Raw genomic sequence first — 23,842 nt, 5'->3', positions numbered from 1 at the left:
CATATACACACACGCACACATACGCAGACACACACAGACACACAATCTCTCTCTCTCTGTCTGTCTGTCTCTCCCTCCCAAGCTCCGAGTCACCGAATCCACGGAATTCCCGTTTTGGCGACGCCCAGACTCACATGTCTCTCTCTGTCCTATACCCTCATATACACACACGCACACATACGCAGACACACACAGACACACAATCTCTCTCTCTCTCTCCCCCCCCCTCTCTCTCTGTGTCTGTCTGTCTGTCTCTCCCTCCCAAGCTCCGAGTCACCGAATCCACGGAATTCCAGTTCCAGCGACGCCCAGACTCGCATGTCTCTCTCTATCCTTTACCCCCATATACACACACGCACACATACGCAGACACACACAGACACACAATCTCTCTCTCTCTGTCTGTCTGTCTCTCCCTCCCAAGCTCCGAGTCACCGAATCCACGGAATTCCAGTTCCAGCAACGCCCAGACTCACATGTCTCTCTCTGTCCTTTACCCCCATATACACACACGCACACATACGCAGACACACACAGACACACAATCTCTCTCTCTCTGTCTATCTGTCTCTCCCTCCCACCCAGGCTCAGAGTCACCGAATCCACGGAATTCCCGTTTTGGCGACGCCCAGACTCGCATGCCTCTCTCTGCCCTACACCCTCACACACAGACCCACACACGCACACGGACACACACCCAGACACCCAATCTCTCTGTCTCCCTGTCACCCAGACACACAATCCCTCCGTCTCTCTGGCTGCCTGTCTCTGTCTCCCTCCCATGCCCCGAGTCACCGGGCCCCCGGCTATCCCCCAGTTCCAGCCCGGCCCAGCCTGGCCTGTGCCTCTCCGGATCCTGCACACACACACAGACAGACAGACAGACAGACAGACAGACAATCAATCAATCGTATTTATTGAGCGCTTACTGTGTGCAGAGCACTGTACTAAGCGCTTACAGGCAGACAGACACACACACATCTACACAGACCCACCCACCCCAACCCACCCACTAAGGCCCCAAAGCCCACGAGGGCCTGTCCTGGGATCCCCCACGGACCCCCACTCACACCCCCCCCACCCCCTCACACCCAGCCAGCCACACACCCGCACCCAGGCAGCCCCACCGAGCCACAGACACACGCCCCCCGCCCCTCCCTGGCGGCCTGTCCCGTCTTATGGCGTCACCCGGGGGTGGGAGGAGGTGGGTGGGGGCCTGGGGAGACACACACACACACACACACACACACACACACACACACACACACACACTCTTCCACCCACTCAGAGGGACTGAGAGAGCCCCCTCCCCACCCCCCTAGCCCCCCAACCGCCCCCCTCCCGGGCTGGGAGGGGATCCCCGGGGTGTCCGGAGTGGTGGGGGAGGTGCCCACCCTCTGCCCCACCCCCTGGCCACCCCTCCCCGGGGGCACTGCCCCATGGGGAGGGGAGGAGGGTGGCACCTCCCCCCGGAGCCCTGATCCTGGTGGCCGGTGCCCCCCGGGGGGGGAGCCCAGCGCGGGGCTCTGAGCCCCCTCCCCACCCGAGCCCTGGCAATGGGCAGCCCCCGGCCTGGGCCTCGACGCCGGCCCACTCTCTGTGCCCTCCTGCTGCTGCTGCTGCTGCTGGCCGCCGCCGTGCCCAGGTGAGAGATCTCCCCCCTCCTCCTCCTCCTCCTCCTCCTCATCATCATCATCATAAAGCGCCTACTATGTGCCAAGCACTGCTCTAAGCGCTGCGGAGGTTCCAAGGTGATCAGGTTGTCCCACAGTCTTAATCCCCATTTTCCAGATGAGGTCACTGAGGCCCAGAGAATAACAAAACTAATGATGGCATTGATAGAGCGCTTACTCAGTCGTATTTATTGAGCGCTTACTGGGTGCAGAGCACTGGACTAAGCGCCTGGGAAGTCCAAGTTGGCAACATATCCCCTGCTCACCTCCGACAGGCACCAGCCGGGCCCACCGAGGGACCAGAGGGGGGCTGCCCCCCCCAACCACCCACCCAACCACCCACCCATCGGGTGGCTCTGGCCGCAGGGAGGGTGGGGGGCGAGCAAATCAGGAGCCCACCCCTGCAGAGACAGAGACAGAGACAGAGAGACAGAGAGACCCCCCCTTCTCCTCCCTCAAGGGCGGGGCCTGGGGGGGGGGGTGGGGGAGAAAGGAGGGGTCAGAGAAGGGGTGCAGCGGGCAACTCAATCAGTCAATCAATCAATCAATCAATCGTATTTATTGCTCTGCACACAGTAAGCGCTCAATAAATGCGATTGATGATGATGCAGAGCACTGTACTAAGCGCTTGGGAAGTACAAGTTGGCAACATATAGAGACAGTCCCTACCCAACAGTGGGCTCACTCGCCCCAACAACAATAATAATAATGATGGTATTTGTTAAGCGCTTACTATGTGCAAAGCCCTGTTCTAAGCGCTGGGGGGGAACACAAGGAGATGAGGTTGGCCCACGTGGGGCTCACAGCCTTAATCCCCATTTTACAGATGGGGGAACTGAGGCCCAGAGAAGTGAAGTGACTTGCCCCAGGTCACACAGCAGACACGTGGGGGAGGTGGGATTCAAACCCGTGACCTCTGCCTCCCAAGCCCGTGCTCTTTCCACTGAACCACGCTGCTTCTCTATGATGGTATTGGTGAAGCACTTACTATGTGCAAAGCACTGCTGGGGAGATTACAAGGTGATCAGGCTGTCCCACGGTGGGCTCCCAGTCTTCATCCCCATCTTCCAGATGAGGGAACTGAGGCCCAGAGAAGTGAAGGGACTCGCCCAAAGTCACAGAGCTGACAGCTGGCGGAGGTGGGATTTGAACCCATGGCCTCTGACTCCAAAGCCCCGGCTCTTTCCACTGAGCCACGCTGAGCCGAGGCTGGGGTGGGAATCTCTCTGGGTCTGCCCCACTTTGGGAGGGGATTTGGGGGGCCTCGTGGGTCAGTTGAGGGTCTCTGGGAGGGGGGAACCCAACGTAGGAAAGGTCTTCTGGTGGGGAGGGGGGCGGCGGTAGGAGTGTGTGTGTGTGTGTGTGTGTATGTGGGTGAGAGTGCGTATGTCTGTGCATGTTCATAAGAGTGGAATTTGGGGAGTGCGTTGGGCTGACCATGAGGGCCAGTTGTGTGTCTCTCAGAGGGTCTGGAGCCCATGTAGGAAAGGGCTTCCCCTGGGGAAGTATCGAAGTGTGGTGTGCGTGTGTGTGTACATGCACATGAGTGACACTTTGAGAGAGAGTTTGGGTGACCTTGGGGGCCGGTTGTGTGTCGTCCAGGGGAGACTGGGGGTACCCATGTAGGAAAGGGCTTCTGTTGGGGGTAGGTATTAAGGTCTGTGTGTGTGTGTGCACTCCCATAAGAGTGACCCTTTGAGAGAGAGTTTGGGTGACCTTGGGGGCCGGTTGTGTGTCTCCTGGGGAGACTGGGGGTTCCCATGTCAGAAAGGCCTTCTGCTAGGAGTAGGTGTTAATATGTGTGTGTGTGTGTGTGTGTGTGTGTGTTTGCATGCAGTCCCATAAGAGTGACCCTTTGAGAGAGAGTTGGATGACCTTGGGGGCCGGTTGTGTGTCGTCCAGGGGAGACTGGGGGTACCCATGTAGGAAAGGGCTTCTGTTGGGGGTAGGTATTAAGGTGTGTGTGTGTGTGTGTGTGTGTGTGTGTGTGTGTGTGTGTTTGTGTGTGCACTCCCATAACAGTGACCCATTGAGAGAGAGCTTGGATGACCTGGGGGGCCGGTTGTGTGTCTCTGGGAGGGGCTGGGGGTGCCCATATAGGAAACGACTTCTACTGGGGGTGAGTGTTAAGGTCTGTGTGTGTGCTCACACATAAGTGACCCTTTGAGAGGGAGTTTGGGTGACCCCATGGGCCAGTTGAGTGTCTGGGGTAGCCAGCATGGCCTAATAATAATAATAATGTTGATATTTGTTAAGTGCTTACTATGTGCAAAGCACTGTTCTAAGCACTGGGGAAGATACAATGTGATTATGTTGTCCCACGTGGGGCTCACAGTCTTAATCCCTATTTTACAGATGAGGCAACTGAGGCATAGAGAAGTTAAGTGGCTTGCCCAAGGTCACACAGCTGAAAAGGGGCTGAGTGGGGATTCGAACCCATGACCTCTGACTCCCAAGGCCGTGCTCTTTACACTGAGTCAGAACACGGGGTTGGGAGTCAGAGGGGATGAAGTGTTCTAATCCCTGCTCCGACGCTTGTCTGCCGTGTGGCCTTGGGCAAGTCACTTCACATCGCTGGGCCTCAGTTCCCTCATCCTTAATAATGATGGCATTTATTAAGCGCTTACTATGTGTAAAGCACTGTTCTAAACGCTGGGGAGGTTACAAGGTGGGTCAGGTTGTCCCACGGGGGGCTCACAGTCTTCGTCCCCATTTTCCAGATGAGGTAACTGAGGCCCAGAGAAGTTAAGTGACTTGCCCAAAGTCACACAGGGGACAAGTGGCAGAGCCAGGATTAGAACCCATGAGCTCTGACTCCCAAGCCTGGGCTCTTTCCACTGAGCCACGCTGCCTCTCCAGGAATAATAATGTTGGTATTTGTTAAGCTCTTACTATGTGCCAAGCACTGTTCTAAGTGCTGGGGTAGATACAAGGTGATCAGGTTATCCCACACGGGGCTCACAGTCTTCATCCCCATTTTCCAGATGAGGGAACTGAGGCCCAGAGAAGTTAGGTGACTTGCCCAAGGTCACACAGCTGACAGGTGGCGGAGCCGGGACTAGAACCCACGACCTCTGGCTCCCCAGCCCGTGCTCTTTCCATTGAGCCACGCTGCTCTTCTGTCTGCTGGTGCACCTTGGGCAAGTCACTTCACTTCTCCGGGCCTCAGTGACCTCATCTGTCAAACGGGGATTGAGACTGTGAAGCCCACATCATCATCATCAATCGTGTTTATTGAGCGCTTACTGTGTGCAGAGCACTGTACTAAGCGCTTGGGAAGTCCAAGTTGGCAACATATAGAGACAGTCCCTACCCAACAGTGGGCTCACAGTCTAAAAGAGGGAGACAGAGAACAAAACCAAACATACTAACAAAAAGGGACTGTGTCTGATCCAATTTGCTTGTATCCACCCCAGCGCTTAGTTCAGTGCCTTGCATACAGTAAACACTGAACAAAAACCATAATTGTTATACAAGGTGATCAGGATGCCCTCCCCGCCAGTCTAATCAATCAATCAATCAATCAATCAATCGTATTTATTGAGCGCTTACTGTGTGCAGAGTACTGTACTAAGCGCTTGGGAAGTACAAGTCGGCAACACATAGAGACAGTCCCTACCCAACAGCGGACTCACAGTCTACCCCCTTTCGACCTACTCCACATCCCTCCCCGTTGCTAAGTGACTCGCCCACCCCCAATCCCCCCCATCTCTAGACTGTAAGCTCATCCCTAGACTGTAAGCTCATCGTGGGCAGGGAATGTGTCCATTCTACAGAAGCAGCAAGGCCTAGTGGAAAGAGCCCAGGCCTGGGAATCAGAGGCTGTGAGTCCTAATCCCGGCTCTGCCCCATGTCTGCTGTGTGACCTTGGGCAAGTTACTTCACTTCTCTGGGCCTCAGTGACCTCATCTGTCAAATGGGGATTGAGACCGTGAGCCCCCCGTGGGACGACCTGGTCACCTTGTAACCTCTCCCCAGCACATAGTAAGCATTTAATAAATGTCATTATTATTATTATTATTATAACTCAGCTCCCCTGACTTTCAGGTCTGCAAAATCTTTCCCCCTTCCAGACTGTGAGCCCACTGTTGGGTAGGGACCGTCTCTATATGTTGCCAACTTGTACTTCCCAAGCGCTTAGTACAGTGTTCTGCACACAGTAAGCGCTCAATAAATACGATTGATTGATTGATTGATTGACAGGGACTGTGTCTAACCTGATTACTTGTACCTACTCCAATGCTTAGAACAGTGCTTGGCATATAGTAAGTGTTTAACAAATACCACAATTATTATTATTATTATTGCTATACTGGACTCTACCGAGTTCTTAGTCCAGTGATGATGATGATGATGATGGTATTTGTTAAGTGCTCACTATGTGCAAAGCACTGTTCTAAGCACTGGAGGGGATATAAGGTGTTCAGGTTGTCCCGTGGGGGGGCTCACAGTCTTAATCCCCATAATAATAATAATAATGGCATTTATTAAGTGCTTACTACGTGCAAAACACTGTTCTAAGTGCTGGGGAGGTTACAAGGCGATCAGGTTGTCCCACGGGGGGCTCACAGTCTTCATCCCCATTTTACAGATGAGGGAACTGAGGCACAGAGAAGTGAAGTGACTTGCCCAAAGTCACACAGCTGACAATTGGTGGAGCCGGGATTAGAACCCATGACCTCTGACTCCCAAGCCTGTGCTCTTTCCACTGAGCCACGCTGAGCACCACAAACAGTAAACACTCAATAAATAAACTTGCTGTGGGCAAAGAATGCATCTATTTATTGTTTTATTGTGCCCTCTCAAGTGCTTAGCCTAGTGCTCTGCACACAGTAAGGGCTCAGTAAATAAGCTTGTTGTGGGCAGGGAATACATCTGTTTTCTGTTGTATTGTGCCCTCCCAAGCACTTAGTACAGTGCTCTGCACACTGTAAGCGCTCAATAAATAAGCTTGTTGTAGGCATGGAATGCACCTGTTTATTAATAATGTTGGCATTTGTTATGCACTTACCATGTGCCAAGCACAGTTCTAAGCACTGGGGAGGTTACGAGATGATCAGGTTGTCCCACGGGGGGCTCACGGTCTTAATCCACATTTTACAGATGAGGGAACTGAGGCACAGAGAAGTGAAGTGACTTGCCCAAAGTCACACAGTTGACAAGTGGTGAAGCTGGGATTAGAACCCATGACCTCAGACTCCCAAGCCTGGGCTCTTTCCACTAAGCCACACTGTGGGGCTACTAAGCCACGCTGTGGGGCTACTCTCTCAAGTGCTTAGTCCAGTGCTCTGCACAGAGTAAGCGCTCAAAAAATAAGCTTGTGTGGGCAGAGAATGCATCTACTGCATTATTATTGTTATTATTATTATTATTATTATTATTATTATTATTGAAGAAGCAGCATAGCTCAGTGGAAAGAGCCCGGTCTTTGGAGTCAGAGGTCATGGGTTCAAATCCCGGCTCCACCAATTGTCAGCTGTGTGACTTTGGGCAAGTCACTTCACTTCTCTGGGCCTCAGTTACCTCATCTGTAAAATGGGGATTAAAACTGTGAGCCCCCCGTGGGACAACCTGATCACCTTGTAACCTCCCCAGCAGTTAGAATAGTCCTTCATTCATTCATTCATTCAATCGTATTTATTGAATGCTTACTGTGTGCAGAGCACTGTACTAAGTGCTTGGGAGGGCACAATACAACAGAAAACACATGTGTTCCCTGCCCACAACAAGCTTACTTACTGAGCCCTTACTGTGTGCACTAAAATAATGATAATTATGGCATTTGTTAAGCCCTTACTATGTGCCAAGCACTGTTCTAAGCACTGCGGTAGCTATGAGATAATCAGGTTGGACACAGTCCCTGTCTCATATAGGGCTCACACTCTTCATTCCCATTTTCCAGAGGAGGGTACTGAGGCCCAGAGAAGTGCAGTGACTTGCCCGAGGTCCCCCAGCAGACAAGTGGCAGAGTGGGATTAGAACCCATGACCTCTTGATTCCCAGGCCCAGACTCTAGCCATTAGGCCACGCTGCTTCCCATATTGTGCTCTCCTTAGCGCTCAGCACACTGTGAGCCCATCTTCTTGACTGTGAGCCCGTCTTTTAGATTGTAAACCCACTGTTGGGTAGGGACCGTCTCTATATGTTGCCGACTTGTACTTCCCAAGCGCTTAGTCCAGTGCTCTGCACACAGTAAGTGCTCAATAAATACGACTGAAAGAATGAATAAAATGGGATTTAGACTGTGAGCCTCCCCGTGGGACAACCTGATCACCTTGTAACCTCCCCAGCGCTGGAACAGTGCTTTGCACATAGTAAGTGCTTAATAAATGCCATCATTATTATTATTAATTGGCAGAGTTAGGATTAGAACCTCCCCCTCTCCATCTTCCCTGCCTTACCTCCTTCCCCTCCCCACAGCACTTGTATATATGTATATATGCTTGCACATATTTATTACTCTATTCATATATTTATTTTATTTGTACATATTTATTCTATTTATTTTATTTTGTTGATATGTTTTGTTTGGTCGTCTGTCTCCCCCTTCTAGACTGTGAGCCCGTTGTTGGGTAGGGACCGTCTATATGTTGCCAACTTGTACTTCCCAAGCGCTTAGTCCAGTGCTCTGCACACAGTAAGCGCTCAATAAATACGATTGAATGAAAAAATATGATTGAATGAATGATTGAGAAAAGCAGCATCGCTCAGGGGAAAGAGCCCGGGCTTGGGAGTCAGAGGTCGTGGGTTCAAATCCGGTCTCCGCCACTTGTCAGCTGTGTGACTTTGGGCAAGTCACTTAACTTCTCTGTGCCTCAGTGACCGCATCTGTAAAATGGGGGTGAAGATTGTGAGCCCCACATGGGACAACCTGATCACCTTGTATCCTCCCCAGTGCCTTAACAAATATCAAAATTATTATTGTTACAACTGAACGAACCCCGTGCCCCCTCAGATCGGAGCCAAATGACATCCTGGGCCTGCGCCTGCCGCCGGAGCCGGTGCTGAACGCCAACACCGTGTGCCTGACCCTGGCCGGGCTGAGCCGGCGCCAACTGGACGTGTGTGTCCGTCGCCCGGACGTGGCCGCCTCGGCCGTCCAAGGTATCCAGATCGCCATCCACGAGTGCCAGCACCAATTCCGCCACCAACGCTGGAACTGCTCCAGCCTGGAGACCCGCAATAAGATCCCCTATGAGAGCCCCATCTTCTCCAGAGGTACCGCCCACCCCCCTCACCGACGGGACAAGGCAAACTTGGGCCTGTTATTCCGCGCTTTTTTAATGATTATTGTGACTAGTCAGTCGGGCAGTCGATCGTATTTACTGAACGCTTACCGTGCGCAGAGCACTGGACTAGGCTCTTGGGAGAGTTCTGTGAGCCTGTTGTTGGGTAGGGATTGTAGCTATCTGTTGCCGAATTGTACTTTCCAAGTGCTTAGTACAGTGCTTTGCACACAGTAAGCGCCCAATAAGTACGATTGAATGAATGATTGTGACTCAGGCAGTCGGGCAGTCGATCGTATTTACTGAACGCTTACCGTGCGCAGAGCACTGGACTAGGCTCTTGGGAGAGGACTGTGAGCCTGTTGTTGGGTAGGGACTGTAGCTATCTGTTGCCGAATTGTACTTTCCAAGTGCTTAGTACAGTGCTTTGCACACAGTAAGCGCTCAATAAGTACGATTGAATGAATGAAAGAATGAATGAGACTTCGATAGAACAATAAGCAGATGCATTCCCTGCCCACAACGAGCTTGCCGTCTAGAAGGAGCTTACAATTTAGAGGGATTATTATTATTATTATACTTATTAAGTGCTTGCTATATGCCAAGCACTGTTCTAAGTGCTGGTTGCCCCGCTAAAAGGAAGAGTCAAAGTTGGACAGGTCATTCTGAACTTTCTATTATTATTGTGATTATTCAGTTAGTCAGTCGTATTTACTGAGCGCTTACCACTGTACTAAACTCTTGGGAGAGGATGATAGAACAATGAACAGGCAAATTCCCTGCCCACAGTGAGTTTACAGTCTGGAGGGAGTTTATAGTCTGGAGGGAGTTTATAGTCTGGAGGGAGCTTATAGTCTAGAGGGATTATTATTATTATTATTATATGTATTAAGCACTTACTATATGCCAAGCACTGTTCTAAGCACTGGGGTACATACAAGGTTATGCTGGTCAGCATGGCATAATGCAAAGAGCTTGAGCCTAGGAACCCGAAGGATCTAATAATAATAATAATAATAATGGCATTTATTAAGCACTTCCTATGTGCAAAGCACTGTTCTAAGTGCTGGGGAGGTTACATGGTGATCAGGTTGCTCCACGGGGGGCTCACAGTCTTCATCCCCATTTTACAGATGAGGTAACTGAGGCACAGAGAAGTTAAGTGACTTGCCCAAAGTCACACAGCTGGCAGTTGGCGGAGCAGGATTTGAACCCATGACCTCTGACTCCAAAGCCTGGGCTCGTTCCACTGAGCCACGCTGCTTCTGAGTTCTAATCCCAGTTCTGCCACTTGTCTACTGTGGGACCTTGGCAAGTCCCTTAATTCATTCAATCATTCATTCATTCAATTGTATTTATTAAGCGCTTACTGTGTGCAGAGCACTGTACTAAGCGCTTGGGAAGTACACATCGGCAACATATAGGGACGGTCCCTACCCAACAAGGGGCTCACAGTCTAGAGCTCGGGCTTTGGAGCCAGAGGTCAGGGGTTCAAATCCCATCTCCGTCAACTGTCAGCTGTGTGACTTTGGGCAAGTCACTTCACTTCTCTGTGCCTCAGTTACCTCATCTGTAAAATGAGGATTAAGATTGTGAGCCCCATGTGGGACAACCTGATCACCTTGTATCCCCCCAGCACTTAGAACAGTGATTTGCACATAGTAAGCACTTAACAAATAACCGTCATTATTATCATTATTATTATTATTAGAGGGGTGGAGACAGACATCAGTACAGATAAATAAAATGACAGGTATATGCATAATTGTTGTGAGGCTGGGAACAGGGGAAAGACAAAGGGAATAAGTCAGGGTGATGCAGAAGGGAGTGGAAGATGAGGAAAAGTGGGGCTTAGTCTGGGAAGGCCTCTTGGAGGAGGTGTGCCTTCAATAAGGCTTTAAAGAGGGGGAGAGTCATCGTCTGGCAGATTTGAGGAGGGAGGGCCGTTCCAGGCCAGAGGCAGGATATGGGCCAGGGGTCGGCAGCGGGACAGTATTTATTAATTATTACTCTATTTATTTATTTATTTATTTTACTTGTACATATCTATTCTATTTATTTTATTTTGTTAGTATGCTTGGTTTTGTTCTCTGTCTCCCCCTTTTAGACTGTGAGCCCACTGTTGGGTAGGGACTGTCTCTATATGTTGCCAACTTGTAATTCCCAAGCGCTTAGTACAGTGCTCTGCACACAGTAAGCGCTCAATAAATATGATTGATTGATTGATTGATTGACAGGCGGGACAGAGGCCCAGTGAGAAGGTTAGCGGCACCAGAGGAGTGAAGTGTGTGGGCTGGGATGGAGAAGGAGGGAAGCGAGGTGAGATAGGAGAGGCAAGGTGATGGTGGACTTTCAAGCCAACGGTGAGGAGCTTTTGTCTGATACAGAGATGGACGGGCAACCACTGGAGATTTTCGAGGAGGGGGTTGACATGTCCTGAACGCTTTTGTAGAAAGATGATCCGGGCAGCAGAGTGAAATATGGATTGGAGTGGGGAGAGACAGGAGGTTGGGAGATCAGCAAGGAGGCTGATGCAGGAATCTAGGCCGGATAGGATGAGTGATTGGATTAATGTGGTAGCAGTTTGGATGGAGAGGAAAGGGCGGAGAGGAAGGGGCCCAGTCCTCTGGGCCTCAGTTCCCTCATAATATGGAAAATGGGGATTGAGACACTGAGCCCAATGTGGGACAGGGACTGTGTCCAACCGATTTCCTTGTATCCCCCTAGCACTTAGTCCAGTACCTGGCACACAGTAAGTGCTTAACAAATACCATAATTATTATTAGTATTATTATTTATTCAGTGCTTAATGTAAATATCTATTCTATTTATTTGATTTTGTTAGTATGTTTGGTTTTGTTCTCTGTCTCCCCCTTCTAGACTGTGAGCCCACTGTTGGGTAGGGACTGTCTCTATATCTTGCCAGCTTGTACCTCCCAAGAGCTTAGTACAGTGCTCTGCACACAGTAAGCGCTCAATAAATACGATTGATTGATTGACTAAGCTCTTGGGAGTATTCATTCATTCATTCAGTTGTATTTATTGAGCGCTTACTGTGTGCAGAGCACTGGACTAAGCGCTTGGGAAGTACAAGTTGGCAACATATAGAGACGGTCCCTACCCAACAGTGGGCTCACATTCTAGAAGGGGGAGACAGAGAACAAAACAACATATATTAACAAAATAAAATAAATAGAATAAATATGTTCAAGTAAAATAAATAAATAAATAGTAGAACAATAAACAGACAGATTCCCTGCCCACAATGAATAGAGAAGCTGCATGGCTCAGTGGAAAGAGCCCGGGCTTGGGAGTCAGAGGTCATGGGTTCAAATCCTTACTCCACCACTTGTCAGCTCTGTGACTTTAGGCAAGTCACTTAACTTCTCTGTCGCTTAGTTACCTCATCTGTAAAATGGGGATTAAGACTATGAGACTCACGTGGGACAACCTGATCACTTTGTATCCTCCCCAGTGCTTAGAACAGTGCTTTGCACATAGTAAGTGCTTAACAAATGTCCTCATTAATTAATTAATTAATGAGCTTACAGTGTAGAGGGATGATTATTATTATCCTTATTGTACTCATTAAGCTCTTACTATGTGCCAAGCACTGTTCTAAACACTGGCTGCCCCACTGACAGGAGGAGTCAAACTTGGTCACACTATCATGCACTTTTTATTATTACTCTGATTATTCAGTGAATTAGTCAGTTGGATTTATGATTGCTTACTGCGTACAGAACACTGAGCTCAGCGCTTGGGAGAGGATAGTACAACAATAAACAGACACATTCCCTGTCCCCAGCAAGCTTACAGTCTAGAGGGAGCTTACAGTGTAGAAGGATTATTATTATTATTATTATTATTATTATTATTATTATTATTTTACTTGTACATATCTATTCTATTTATTTTATTTCGTTTGTATGTTTGGTTTTGTTTTCCGTCTCCCCCTTTTAGACTGTGAGCCCACTGTTGGGTAGGTTCTGTCTCTATATGTTGCCAACTTGTACTTCTCAAGCGCTTAGTACAGTGCTCTGCACACAGTAAGTGCTCAATAAATATGATTGATTGATTGATTAGGATCTAATCCTGGCTCCACTACTTGTATGCTGTGTGACTGTAAGGCGAGTAATTTCACTTCTCTGTGTCTCAGTTCCCTCATCTGCAAATTGGGGATTCGATACCTGTTCTCCCTCTGACTTTGACTGTGAGTCCCATGTGTGATGTGATTATCTTCTATAATAATAATAATAAAATAATAATTTTGATATTTGTTAAGTGCTTACTACATACCAGGCACTGTGCTAAGCCCTGGGGCGGACACAGTCCCTGTCCCACTTGGGGCTCACAGTCTCAATCCCCATTTGACAGATAACTGAGCCCCGAAAGTGACTTGCCCAAGGTTACACAGCAGACAAGTGGCAGAGCTGGAATTAGAACTAATGACCTTCTGAGTTTTAGACTGTGAGCCCACTGTTGGGTAGGGACTGTCTCTATATGTTGCCAATTTGTACTTCCCAAGCGCTTAGTACAGTGCTCTGCACACAGTAAGCGCTCAATAAATACGAATGATGATGATGAGTCCCAGGCCTGTGCTCTACCCACTACACCATGCTGCTTCCAGCGCTTAGTACAGTGCTTGGCACATAATAAGGGCTGAACAAATACCATCATTATTACTATTATTATATGTTGTGAGGTCACATGTTCAGAGTGTCTAGAAGGGATGAGGTGGTAGTTAATAATAATTATAATAATTATTATTGTTATAATTATGGTACTTGTTAAGTGTTTACTATGTGCCATGCACTGTTCTAAGCACTGGGGTAAGTGCAAGTTAAGCAGGTTGGATACAGTCCCTGCCCCACATTGGGCTTACACTCTTAATCCCCATTTTTTACAGATGAGGTAACTGAGGCCCAGAGAAGCGAAGTGACTTGCCTAAGGTCAAGAAGCAGACAAGTAGTGGTCCCAGGATTAGAACCCATGACCTTTTGACTCCCAAGCCAAGGTTCTAGCTACTACATCGTGGTGAGAATAGCAATTAGGGAAAGAGTCCTGGCGAAGAGAGGATTTCAGGAGGGATTTTAAGGGTCTCTCAGACTTGAAGGGGGAGGAAGTTCTTGGCAAAGAAGAAGGGTGGGGGTGGGGGGCATGGGTGGGAGATATAGGAACAAGGCACAGAGAGTAGGTTGGCTTGTCAGGAATGAAGACTGTAAGCTGGAGGATAGTGAGAAAAGAGAAGCAGTATCATCATCATCATCACCAATCGTATTTATTGAGCGCTTACTATGTTCAGAGCACTGTACTAAGCACTTGGGAAGTACAAATTGGCAACATATAGAGACAGTCCCTACCCAACAGTGGGCTCACAGTCTAAAAGGGGGAGACAGAGAACAAAACCAAACGTACTAACAAAATAAAATAAATAGAATAGATATGTACAAGTAAAATAAATAAATAAATAAATAAATAGAGTAATAAATATGTACAAACATATATACATATATATAGGTGCTGTGGGGAAGGGAAGGAGGTAAGATGGGGGGGATGGAGAGGGGGAACTGGGAGACAAAGAACCTGAGTTCTAATAATAATAATAATAATAATGGCATTTATTAAGTGCTTATTATGTGCAAAGCACCATTCTAAGCACTGGGGAGGTTACAAGGTGATCAGATTGTCCCACCGGGGGCTCACAGTCAATCCCCATTTTACAGATGAGGTAACAGGCGCAGAGAAGTGAAGTGACTTGCCCAAAGTCACACAGCTGATAATTGGCGGAGCCGGGATATGAACCCATGACCACTGACTCCAAAGCCCGCGCTCTTTCCACTGAGCCACGCTGCTTCTGCTGGAATAACACCTTAAATGCCAAAATCGTAGTAGTGTATTATGAGCAGCTTATTGATCTTTCTGGGCTGTTTCAAAGTTGCAGAGTTTAAGATTGCTTCACCTTCCAAATTCCCACCAGAACAGCTTCCTAGGTGTGTGTAGACCCTTCTATTTCACTTTCATGAGCACTTTAACCAGCTCCTGAAAGGCGACAAGATACATATAATGTTAGCACCCCAGATAAGATCATTATTAATGGAAAACAATGATCTTTGGGGTTCGGGGTGCTAATAATAGTAATGATGGCATTTATTAAGCACTTACTGTGTGCAAAGCACTGTTCTAAGCGCTGGAGAAGTTACAAGGTGATCAGGTTGTCCCACGGGGCGTTCACAGTCTTAATCCCCATTTTACAGATGAGGTAACTGATGCACAGAGAAGTTAAGTGACTTGCCCAAAGTCACACAGCTGACAATTGGCAGAGCCAGGGTTTGAACCCATGACCTCTGACTCCAAAGCACGTGCTCTTTCCACTGAGCCAAGCTGCTTCTCAGCTCGACCACATGTCTGTCGTGTGCGTGACTTTTGGCTAGTCTTTTCACTTCCTCATTTTTTGCTGTGAGGTCACATGCTCAGATGGTCCAGGAGTGATGAGGTGGTAGTTAATAATAATAACTATTATTATTATGGTACTTTTTTGATGGCATATATTAAGCACTTACTATGTGCAAAGCACTGTTCTAAGTGCTGGGGAGGTTACAAGGTGATCAGGTTGTCCCATGGAGGACTCACAGTCTTAATCCCCATTTTACAGATGAGGTTACTGAGGCACAGAGAAGTTAAATGACTTGCCCAAAGTCACACAGCTGACAACTGGAAGAGCCGGGATCCGAACCCACGACCTCTGACTCCAAAGCCCGGGCTCCTTCCACCAAGCCACGCTGTACTTGTTAAGCACTTATTATGTGGCAAGCACTGTTCTAAGCACTGGGGTAGATACAAGTTAAGCAGGTTCCTTAGCTGATCCGTAAAATGGGAATTAAGACCATGAGCCCCAATGTGGGACAGGGACTGTGTCCAACCTGATTAGCTTGTATTTACCCCAGCGCTTAGTACAGTACCTGGAACACAGTAAGCACTTAAATACCTTTTTTTAAAAAAAGGTAAAGTAGTTAGGTAGTCAGTCGGTCAACCGTAAGAGGACAATAGAACAATAAACAGATGCATTCTCTGCCTACAGTGAGCTTATGGTCTAGAGGGGGAGACAGACATTAATATAAATAAATAATGAATAAGTGTAAATAATAATAAATATGAAGTAAAAAGGAGAGAGTGAGCACGGAGAAGTTAGGGGTTTCTGCTTGGTGCAGAGAGGAATGAGTAATCACTGGAGGTTTTGGAGGAGGGGGGAGACTGAGAAGCAGTGTGGCTTAGTGGAAAGACCCCAGGGTTGTGGGTTCTAATCCCCGCTCCGCCACTTGTCAGCTGTGTGACTTTGGGCAAGTCACTTAACTTCTCTGTGCCTCAGTTACCTCATCTGCAAAATGGGGATTGAGACCGTGAGCCCCATGTTGGACAACCTGATAACCTTGTATCTACCCCAGTGCTTAGAAAAGCACTTGGCACATAGTAAGCGCTTAACAAATACCATCATCACCATCATCATTATACACAACATTTTAGAAAAATGAACTGGGTTCATAGTGAAGGACAGACTGGAGAGGGGAGAGACGGGAGGCAGGGAGGTCAGAGAGAAGACTGAGGCAGTAGTTAAGGCAGGGTACGGAGTCTGAAGGTCGTGGGTTCTAATCCCGGCTCCGCCACTTGTCTGTTGTGTGGCCTTGGGCAAGTTCATTCATTCATTCATTCATTCATTCATTCAATGGTATTTATTGAGCGCTTACTGTGTGCAGACCACTGGACTAAACACTTGCAAAGTACAATTCGGCAACAGATGGAGACAATCCCTACCCAACAACGGGCTCACGGTCAAGAAGGGGAGGAGACAGACAACAAATCAAAACAAGTAGGCAGGCATCAATAGCATCAAAATAGATGAATAGGATTATAGATATGCACATCATTAATAAAATAAATAGAATAATAAATATGTACAAATGTACACAAGTGCTGTGGGGAGGTGGGGGGGCAGCAGAGGGAGGGAGTAAGGGTGATGGGGAGGGGAGGAGAAGAGGAAAGGGGGCTCAGTCTGGGAAGGCTGCTTGGAGGAGGTGAGCTTTTAGTAGGGCTTTGAAGCAGAGGGGAACAGAGCTAGTTTGGCGGATGTGAGGAGGGAGGGCATCTAAGCCTTACTGTTCTACTTATTTTGTTAATGATGTACATATTGCTTTGACACCTGTCTACATGTTTTGTTTCATTGTCTGTCTCCCCCTTCTAGACTGTAAGCCCGTTGTTGGGTAGGGACCGTCTCTATATGTTGCCGACTTGTACTTCCCAAGTGCTTAGTCCAGTGCTCTGCACACAGTAAGCGCTCAATAAATACGATTGAATGAATGAATGAACGAACCTCATCTGAAAAATGCAGATTAAGAATGTAAGCCCCACATAAGACAGGGACTTTGTCCAAGCTGATTTACTTGGATCCACCGTAGAGCTTAGTTCAGTGCCTGGCACATAGTAAGCACTTAACAAATGCCATTATTATTATTATTATTATAAGTACTTGGATCAGAGTGGCCTTTTGGATTGAGGGGAAGGGTGGATTTTAGCAGGGTTGTGAAGGTCAAACTGACAGGATTTGATGAAAGACTGAACGTCCACAAGATTCCCTTCCACACACAAACCATTTCCTCTGAAAAGGAGCTTGAGATCTGCGCGGATTCCCAACTAAGCTCTCATTCATTCAATCGTATTTATAGAGCGTTTATTGGGTGTAGAGCTCTGTATTCAGAGCTTGGGAGAGTACAATATAACAAAAAACGGAGACATTCCCTGCCCACAACAAGCTTACAGTCTTGAGGGGGAGACAGATGTGACTAGAAATAAATCAATGAGGGATGTGGACATAAGTGGTGTGGGGCTGGAAGGGGGTGATGAAGAAAGGGAGCAAGTCAGGGCGATGCAGAAGGGAGTGGGAGAAGAGGAAAAGAGGTTCTTAGTCAGGGAAGGCCTCTCAGAGAAAAGCTCTCATTTCCCCTGTTTTCTCATACTTCTGCATTGCTCTGGCACTTGGATTCATCCCCTTTAAACACTTGATATTATTAATAATAATAATAATGATGGCATTTATTAAGCACTTACTATGTTCAAAGCACTGTTCTAAGCGCTGGGGAGGTTACAAGGTAATCAGGTTGTCCCACGGGGGACTCACAGTCTTCATCCCCATTTTACAGATGAGGTCACTGAGGCACAGAGATGTTAAGTGACTTGACCAAAGTCACACAGCTGACAACTGGCAGAGATGGGATTTGAACCCATGACCTCTGACTCCAAAGCCCGTGCTCTTTCCACTGAGCCACGCTGCTTCACCCCAGCCTCAGCCCCGCAGCACTTATGTCAGTATCCCTAATTCATTTTAATGTCTGTCTCCCCCACTAGACTGGAAGCTTCTTGTGGGCAGGGAATGTTCCTACCGACCCTCTTGTATTGGACTCTTCCAAGTGCTTAGAGCAGCACTCAATAAATATGATTGATGGCTGGATTGACGGGCGGGAGGGAGGCGGGGAAAGAGAAGGAGGAATGAAGGATGATGCCAAAGTTGTGGAATTAGGGATAGGGAGGATGATTGTGTAATCCCGACTCTGCCACTGTCTGCTGTGTGACCTTGGGCAAGTCACTTTGCTTCTCTGTGCCTCAGTTATCTCATCTGTAAAATGGGGATTAAAAAATGTGAGCCCCATGTGGGGCAATCTGATTACCCTGTATCTACCCCACTGCTTAGAACAGGGCTTTGCACATAGTAAGTGCTTAACAAATACCATAATAATAATTATTATTACTACTATCAGCTGTGATGGGAAAGTTGGGTGGCAGAGAGGATTTGGGAGGGTCACTGCACCCCAACTTCCAATCTTGTACTCTACTCCCTGCACCCCAATTCGTGGTGTCATACCCCGCCCCTCAAACTTGCAATCCTGCTCCCTGAACTTGTACTTGAAGCATAATAATAATAATAATAATGGTAATTGTTAAGCACTTACTATGTGCCAAGCCCTGTTCTAAGCACTGGGGTAGATACAAGGTAAATCAGGTTGTCCACGTGGGGCTCACAGTCTTCATCCCCATTTTACAGATGAGGTAACTGAGGCGCAGAGAGTTAAGCAGCTTGCCCAAGGTCGCTCAGCAATCCAGTGGTGGAGCTGGGATTAGAACCCCCATCCTCTGACTCCCAAGCCCGGGATCTTGCCACTAACCCACACTGCACTGCCTTCTTATCCCTGCTCCTCCACTTGTCTGCTGTGTGGCCTTGGGCAAGTCACTTCACTTCTCTGAGCCTCAGGTCCCTCGTCCATAAAATGGGGATGAAGACTGTGAGCCCCTCGTGTGATAACCTGATTACCTTGTATCTACCCCAGTGCTGAGAACAGTGCTTGGCACATAGTAAGTGATTAACAAATATTATTGTTATTAATTATTATATTAATATATTATATTATAATAATCATATAATAATAACCCCTGAACTTATACCATACTCCCTGCACCCCAATTCCTGGACTCAAATCCTACTCCCTGCACCCTACTCCTCTGATCTCAATCCCTGTCCCCTGCACCCCAAAGCGTGACTCTGCCCCATGTTCCTCAATGGTGCCATTCTCCCCTCCCTTTGTCCACGCATAACCCACTTTTCTCTTAACCTCTGCACTCCAAATATACTCTGCACTCCAAATATAATAATAATAATGGAATTTATTAAGTGCTTACTATGTGCAAAGCACTGTTCTAATTGCTGGGGGAGGTTACAAGGCGATCAGGTTGTCCCATGGGGGGCTCACAGTCTTCATCCCCATTTTACAGTTGAGGCAACTGAGGCACAGAGAAGTTAAGTGACTTGCCCAAAATCACACAGCTGACAATTGGCAGAGTTGGGATTTGAACCCATGACCTCTGACTCCAAAGCCCATGCTCTTTCCACTGAGCCATGCTGCTTCAAATCCCCTCCACCTAAATATACCCCCACAAAGTAATTACCTCTACACACCCAACCTCTTACACTCTCTCACCCCAGGACCTACCTTCTAATAATAACTGTGGCATTTGTTAAGCACTTACTGGATGCCAAGCACCGTGCTAAGCACTGTGTTGCACACATGCAGATCAGGTTGGACACAGTCCCTGTCCCACATGGGGCTCCCAGTCTCAATCCCCATTTTATAGTTGAGGGAAATGAGACCCAGAGAAGTGAAAGAATTTGCCCAAGGTCACACAGCAGACAAGTGGCGGAGGCGGGATTAGAACCCACAACCTTCTGACTCCCAGGCTGGTGATCTATCTACCATACTGTGCTGCCTCTCTACCTCTTCCTTTGACCAGATGCCCACTCTTTGTTGCACTGAACCCTCAGTCCCCCTCCCCCCTGCAGCTATTGATGGGGAAACTGAGGTACAGGGGAGGGAGAGAGGTGAGGTGAAGTGTACAAAGCCCAGGCCTGGCAATCAGCAGACTTGAGTCCTAATCAATCAATCAATCAATCAATTAATCAATCATATTTGTTGAGTGCTTACTGTGTGCAGAGCACTGTACTAAGCACTTGGGAAGTCCAAGTTGGCAACATATAGAGACAGTCCCTACCCAACAGTGGGCTCACAGTCTAAAAGGGGGAGACAGAGAACAAAAACAAACATACCAACAAAATAAATGGAATAGATATGTACAAGTAAAATAAATAAATAAATAGAGTAATAGAGTAATCTCACCTCTGCCTCTTTCCTATAGTGTGACCTTGAGCAAGTCACTTCACTGGGCCTCAGTTTCCTCATCTGTTAAATGGGGATGGAGACTGTGAGCCCCACATGGGACAACCTGATTACCTTGTATCTATCTCAGGGCTTAGAACAGTGCTTGGCACATAGTAAGCGCTTAACAAATACCATTATTATTATTTCAAGTTAAACAGGTTGGACATAGTCTCTGTCCCACATGGGGCTCACACTCTAAATCCCCATTTAACGGATAAGGGAACTGAGGCAGAGATGTGAAGAGCCTAAGGTCACCGACCGGACAAGTGGTGGAACTGGAATTCGAACCCAGGTCCTTCTGACTCCTGGGCCTAGGCTCTATCCACTAGGCCAAGCTTCTTCACTTCATCTGTGATCCCCCCCCCCATGTGGGATGGGGATTATGTCTGACCTGATTTTGTTTCTAACTATAGAAGCAGCATGGCACAATGGATAGAGCATAGGCTTGAGAGTCAGAAGGTCTTGGTTTCTACTCCCGGCTCTGCCACTTGTCCACTGTGTGTCCTTGGACAAATCATTTTTCTTCTCTGTGCCTCAGTTCCCCCATCTGTCAAATGGGGATTGAGACTTTGAGCCCCATGTGGGACAGGGACTCTGTCCAACTGGATTTGCTTGGATCCACCCCAGAGGTTAGTACAGTGACGGGCAGACAGTAAACACTTAACAAATACCACCATTATTATTGATAATAATAATGCAGCTATTGACGGGGAAATTGAGATACAGGGAAGAGAGAGAGTTAAGGAGAAGTGTGCAGAGCCCAGGCTTGGAAATCAGCAGACTTGGGTCCTAATCCCAGCTCTACCTCTTTCCTGTGGTGTGACCTTGAGAAGAGGACAAGGAGGAGGCAGACAAGAGGAGGAGGAGGAGGGGAAGGAGAAACGGAAAGGAGGAGGGGGAGGAGGAGGAGAAAGGAGGGGTGGAAGAGAAGGAAGAGCAGATATTGATTATTATCAATAATAATGGTGGTATTTGTTAAGCTTACTATGTGCCAAGCGTTGTTCTAAGTGCTGGCACTGTTCTAAGCGCTGGATGGGAGAGGAGACAGTGGAGGCTCATGAGGAGAGGGAGGCCTCAGGGACAGAAAAGGTTCAGGAAGAGCTGGGGACAGGGGTCAAGAGAAGCGGTGTGGCCTAATGGGTAGAGCCTGGACCTATTATATTGTTATATTGTCCTCTCCCAGGCACTTAGTACAGTGCTCTGCAAACGGTAAGTGCTCAATAAATACGATTGACTGACTGACTGACCAGCCTGGGAGTCAGCAGGAACTGGGTTTTAGTCCCTGCTCCGCCGCCACTTGTCTGCTGTGTGACCTTAGGCAAGTCACATCACTTCTCTGGGCTTGTTACCTCATCTGTAAAATGGGGATGAAGACTGTGAGGACCATGTGAGACATGGACTCTGTCCAACCTGATTGGCTTGTACAGTGCTTAGTACAGTGCCTAGTACAGTATAGTAAATGCTTAACAAATACCTTAAAAAAATGATCCCCCAAGGGGCGATTTTGCCTTTTCTTCTCAGAAAGCAGCCCCTCCCCGGCTGCCTCCTCCAGAAAGTTCCCCCTCCCTCCGGGAATTCCATGAGGCAAAGAGAAGACTCTCATCACACAAACCTTGGGTCACCTTTTCCCTCCCCTCCCTGCATCCCAGCCTTTACATCTGTGGCATTGGGGAATGGCCAGAGCTGGGAGGCAGTTGGGATAGCTGCTGGAAGAGAGGGAGGAGGAGAAAGAGGAGGAAGAAGAAGAGAAGGAGAAGAAGAAAAGGGACAAGGGGGAGAAAGAAGGGAGGAGGAGAAGAAGAAAAGGAAGGGAAGAAGAGGAGGAGAATATAGAGGGCAAATGTGTCCGTTCGTTGTTGTATAGTACTCTCCCAAGCACTTAGTACAGTGCTCTGCACACAGTAAGCACTCACTAAATTATAGATATTTATTCACTCAATCACATCAATAAATACAATTGAATGACTGAGTATCCTTAATTTATTTATTTAGATTAATGCCTGTCTCCCCCTCTAAGCTGTAAGCTCGTTGTGGGCAGGGAATGGGTCTGTTTCTTGTTGGATTGTACTCTCCTGAGCGCTTAGTCCAGTGCTCTGCACACAGTAAATGCTTAATAAATGCAATTGATTGCATGAATGAATGAGACAGAAGAGAGGAGAAAGGAGTGGAGGAGGAGAAGGAGGAGGGGAAGAAGAGGAGGGGAAGAGGGCAAGGAAGAAACAGAAGAGAGGAGAAAGGAGAGGAGGAGGAGATGGAGATGGAGAAGGAGGAAGGGAAGAAGAGGAGAAGAAGAAAGAGGGCAAGGAGGAAACAGAAGAGAGGAGAAAGGAAAGGAGGAGGAGGAGGAGGTGGAGAAAAGGTGGAGGGGAAGAAGAAGAGGAGGCGAAAGGAGAAAACAGAAGAGAGGAGAAAGGAGAGGAGGAGGAAGTGAAGAAGATGAGAAGAAAGAGGGCAAGGAGGAAACCAGAAGAGAGGAGAAAGGAGAGGAGGAGGAGGAGATGGAGAAGGAGGAAGGGAAGAAGAAGAGGAGAGGAAGAAAGAGGGCAAGGAGGATACAGAAGAGAGGAGAAAGGAAAGGAGGAGGAGGAGGAGGTGGAGAAACGGTGGAGGGGAAAAAGAAGAGGAGGAGAAGAAATAGGTCAAGGAGGAAACAGAGGAGAGGAGAAAGGAGAGGAGGAGGAGGAAGTGAAGAAGATGAGGAGAAGAAAGAGGGCAAGGAGGAAACCAGAAGAGAGGAGAAAAGAAAGGAGGAGGAGACGGACAATGAGGAGGGGGGAAAGAGGAGAAGAGAGCAAGGAGGAGATAGATGAGAGGAGGAGAAGGAGGAGGAGGCGGGGAAGAAGAGGAGGAGGAGAAGAGGACAAGGAGGCAGACCAGAGGAGGAGGAGGGGAAGGAGAAACAGAAAGGAGGAGGAGGGGGAGGAGGAGAAAGGAGGAGGAGAAAGGAGGATGAGAAAGAGAAAGACGAGGGGGAGGAGGAGAAGGAAGAGGAGGAGGAAAAAGAAGAGGATGAGAAAGAGGAGAAGGAGGAGGAGAAGGAAAAGGAGGAGAAAGAAGAGGATGAGAAAGAGAAAGAGGAGGAGAAAGGAGGGGAAGGAGGAGGAAGAAGAAGAAGGGGGAGTGGGGAGCCGGAGTTTCCATTTGCTGTTGCCTTTGGGCTGTTTTCTTTAGCCCCTGCCTCGTC

General features: G+C 48.1%; 1 protein-coding gene and 1 non-coding gene across 2 annotated transcripts in view; one reads left to right on the top strand and one right to left on the bottom strand.

Annotated features, from left to right (window-relative positions):
• Nucleotides 1-1,438: 1,438 nt before the first annotated feature.
• The window catches only part of WNT10A (Wnt family member 10A), an 89,005-nt gene continuing 66,601 nt past the window's right edge, over nt 1,439-23,842 (top strand). Inside the window, exons 1-2 of the mRNA XM_038748344.1 lie at nt 1,439-1,645; nt 8,629-8,891. Coding sequence (XP_038604272.1) covers nt 1,557-1,645; nt 8,629-8,891 — 352 coding nt within the window. The 5' untranslated portion in view covers nt 1,439-1,556. The remainder of the gene's footprint in view (nt 1,646-8,628; nt 8,892-23,842) is intronic.
• On the bottom strand, nt 14,895-15,031 carry LOC119935060. Its single transcript, XR_005453070.1, has one exon. It is a non-coding gene; the product is annotated as a small nucleolar RNA SNORA68 (small nucleolar RNA).

This window comes from Tachyglossus aculeatus, chromosome 1, assembly GCF_015852505.1.
Source record: "Tachyglossus aculeatus isolate mTacAcu1 chromosome 1, mTacAcu1.pri, whole genome shotgun sequence".
NCBI lineage: Eukaryota > Metazoa > Chordata > Mammalia > Monotremata > Tachyglossidae > Tachyglossus > Tachyglossus aculeatus.
Note: the sequence above shows the minus strand (reverse complement) of the source record. Positions and strands in the feature narration are given on the sequence as shown.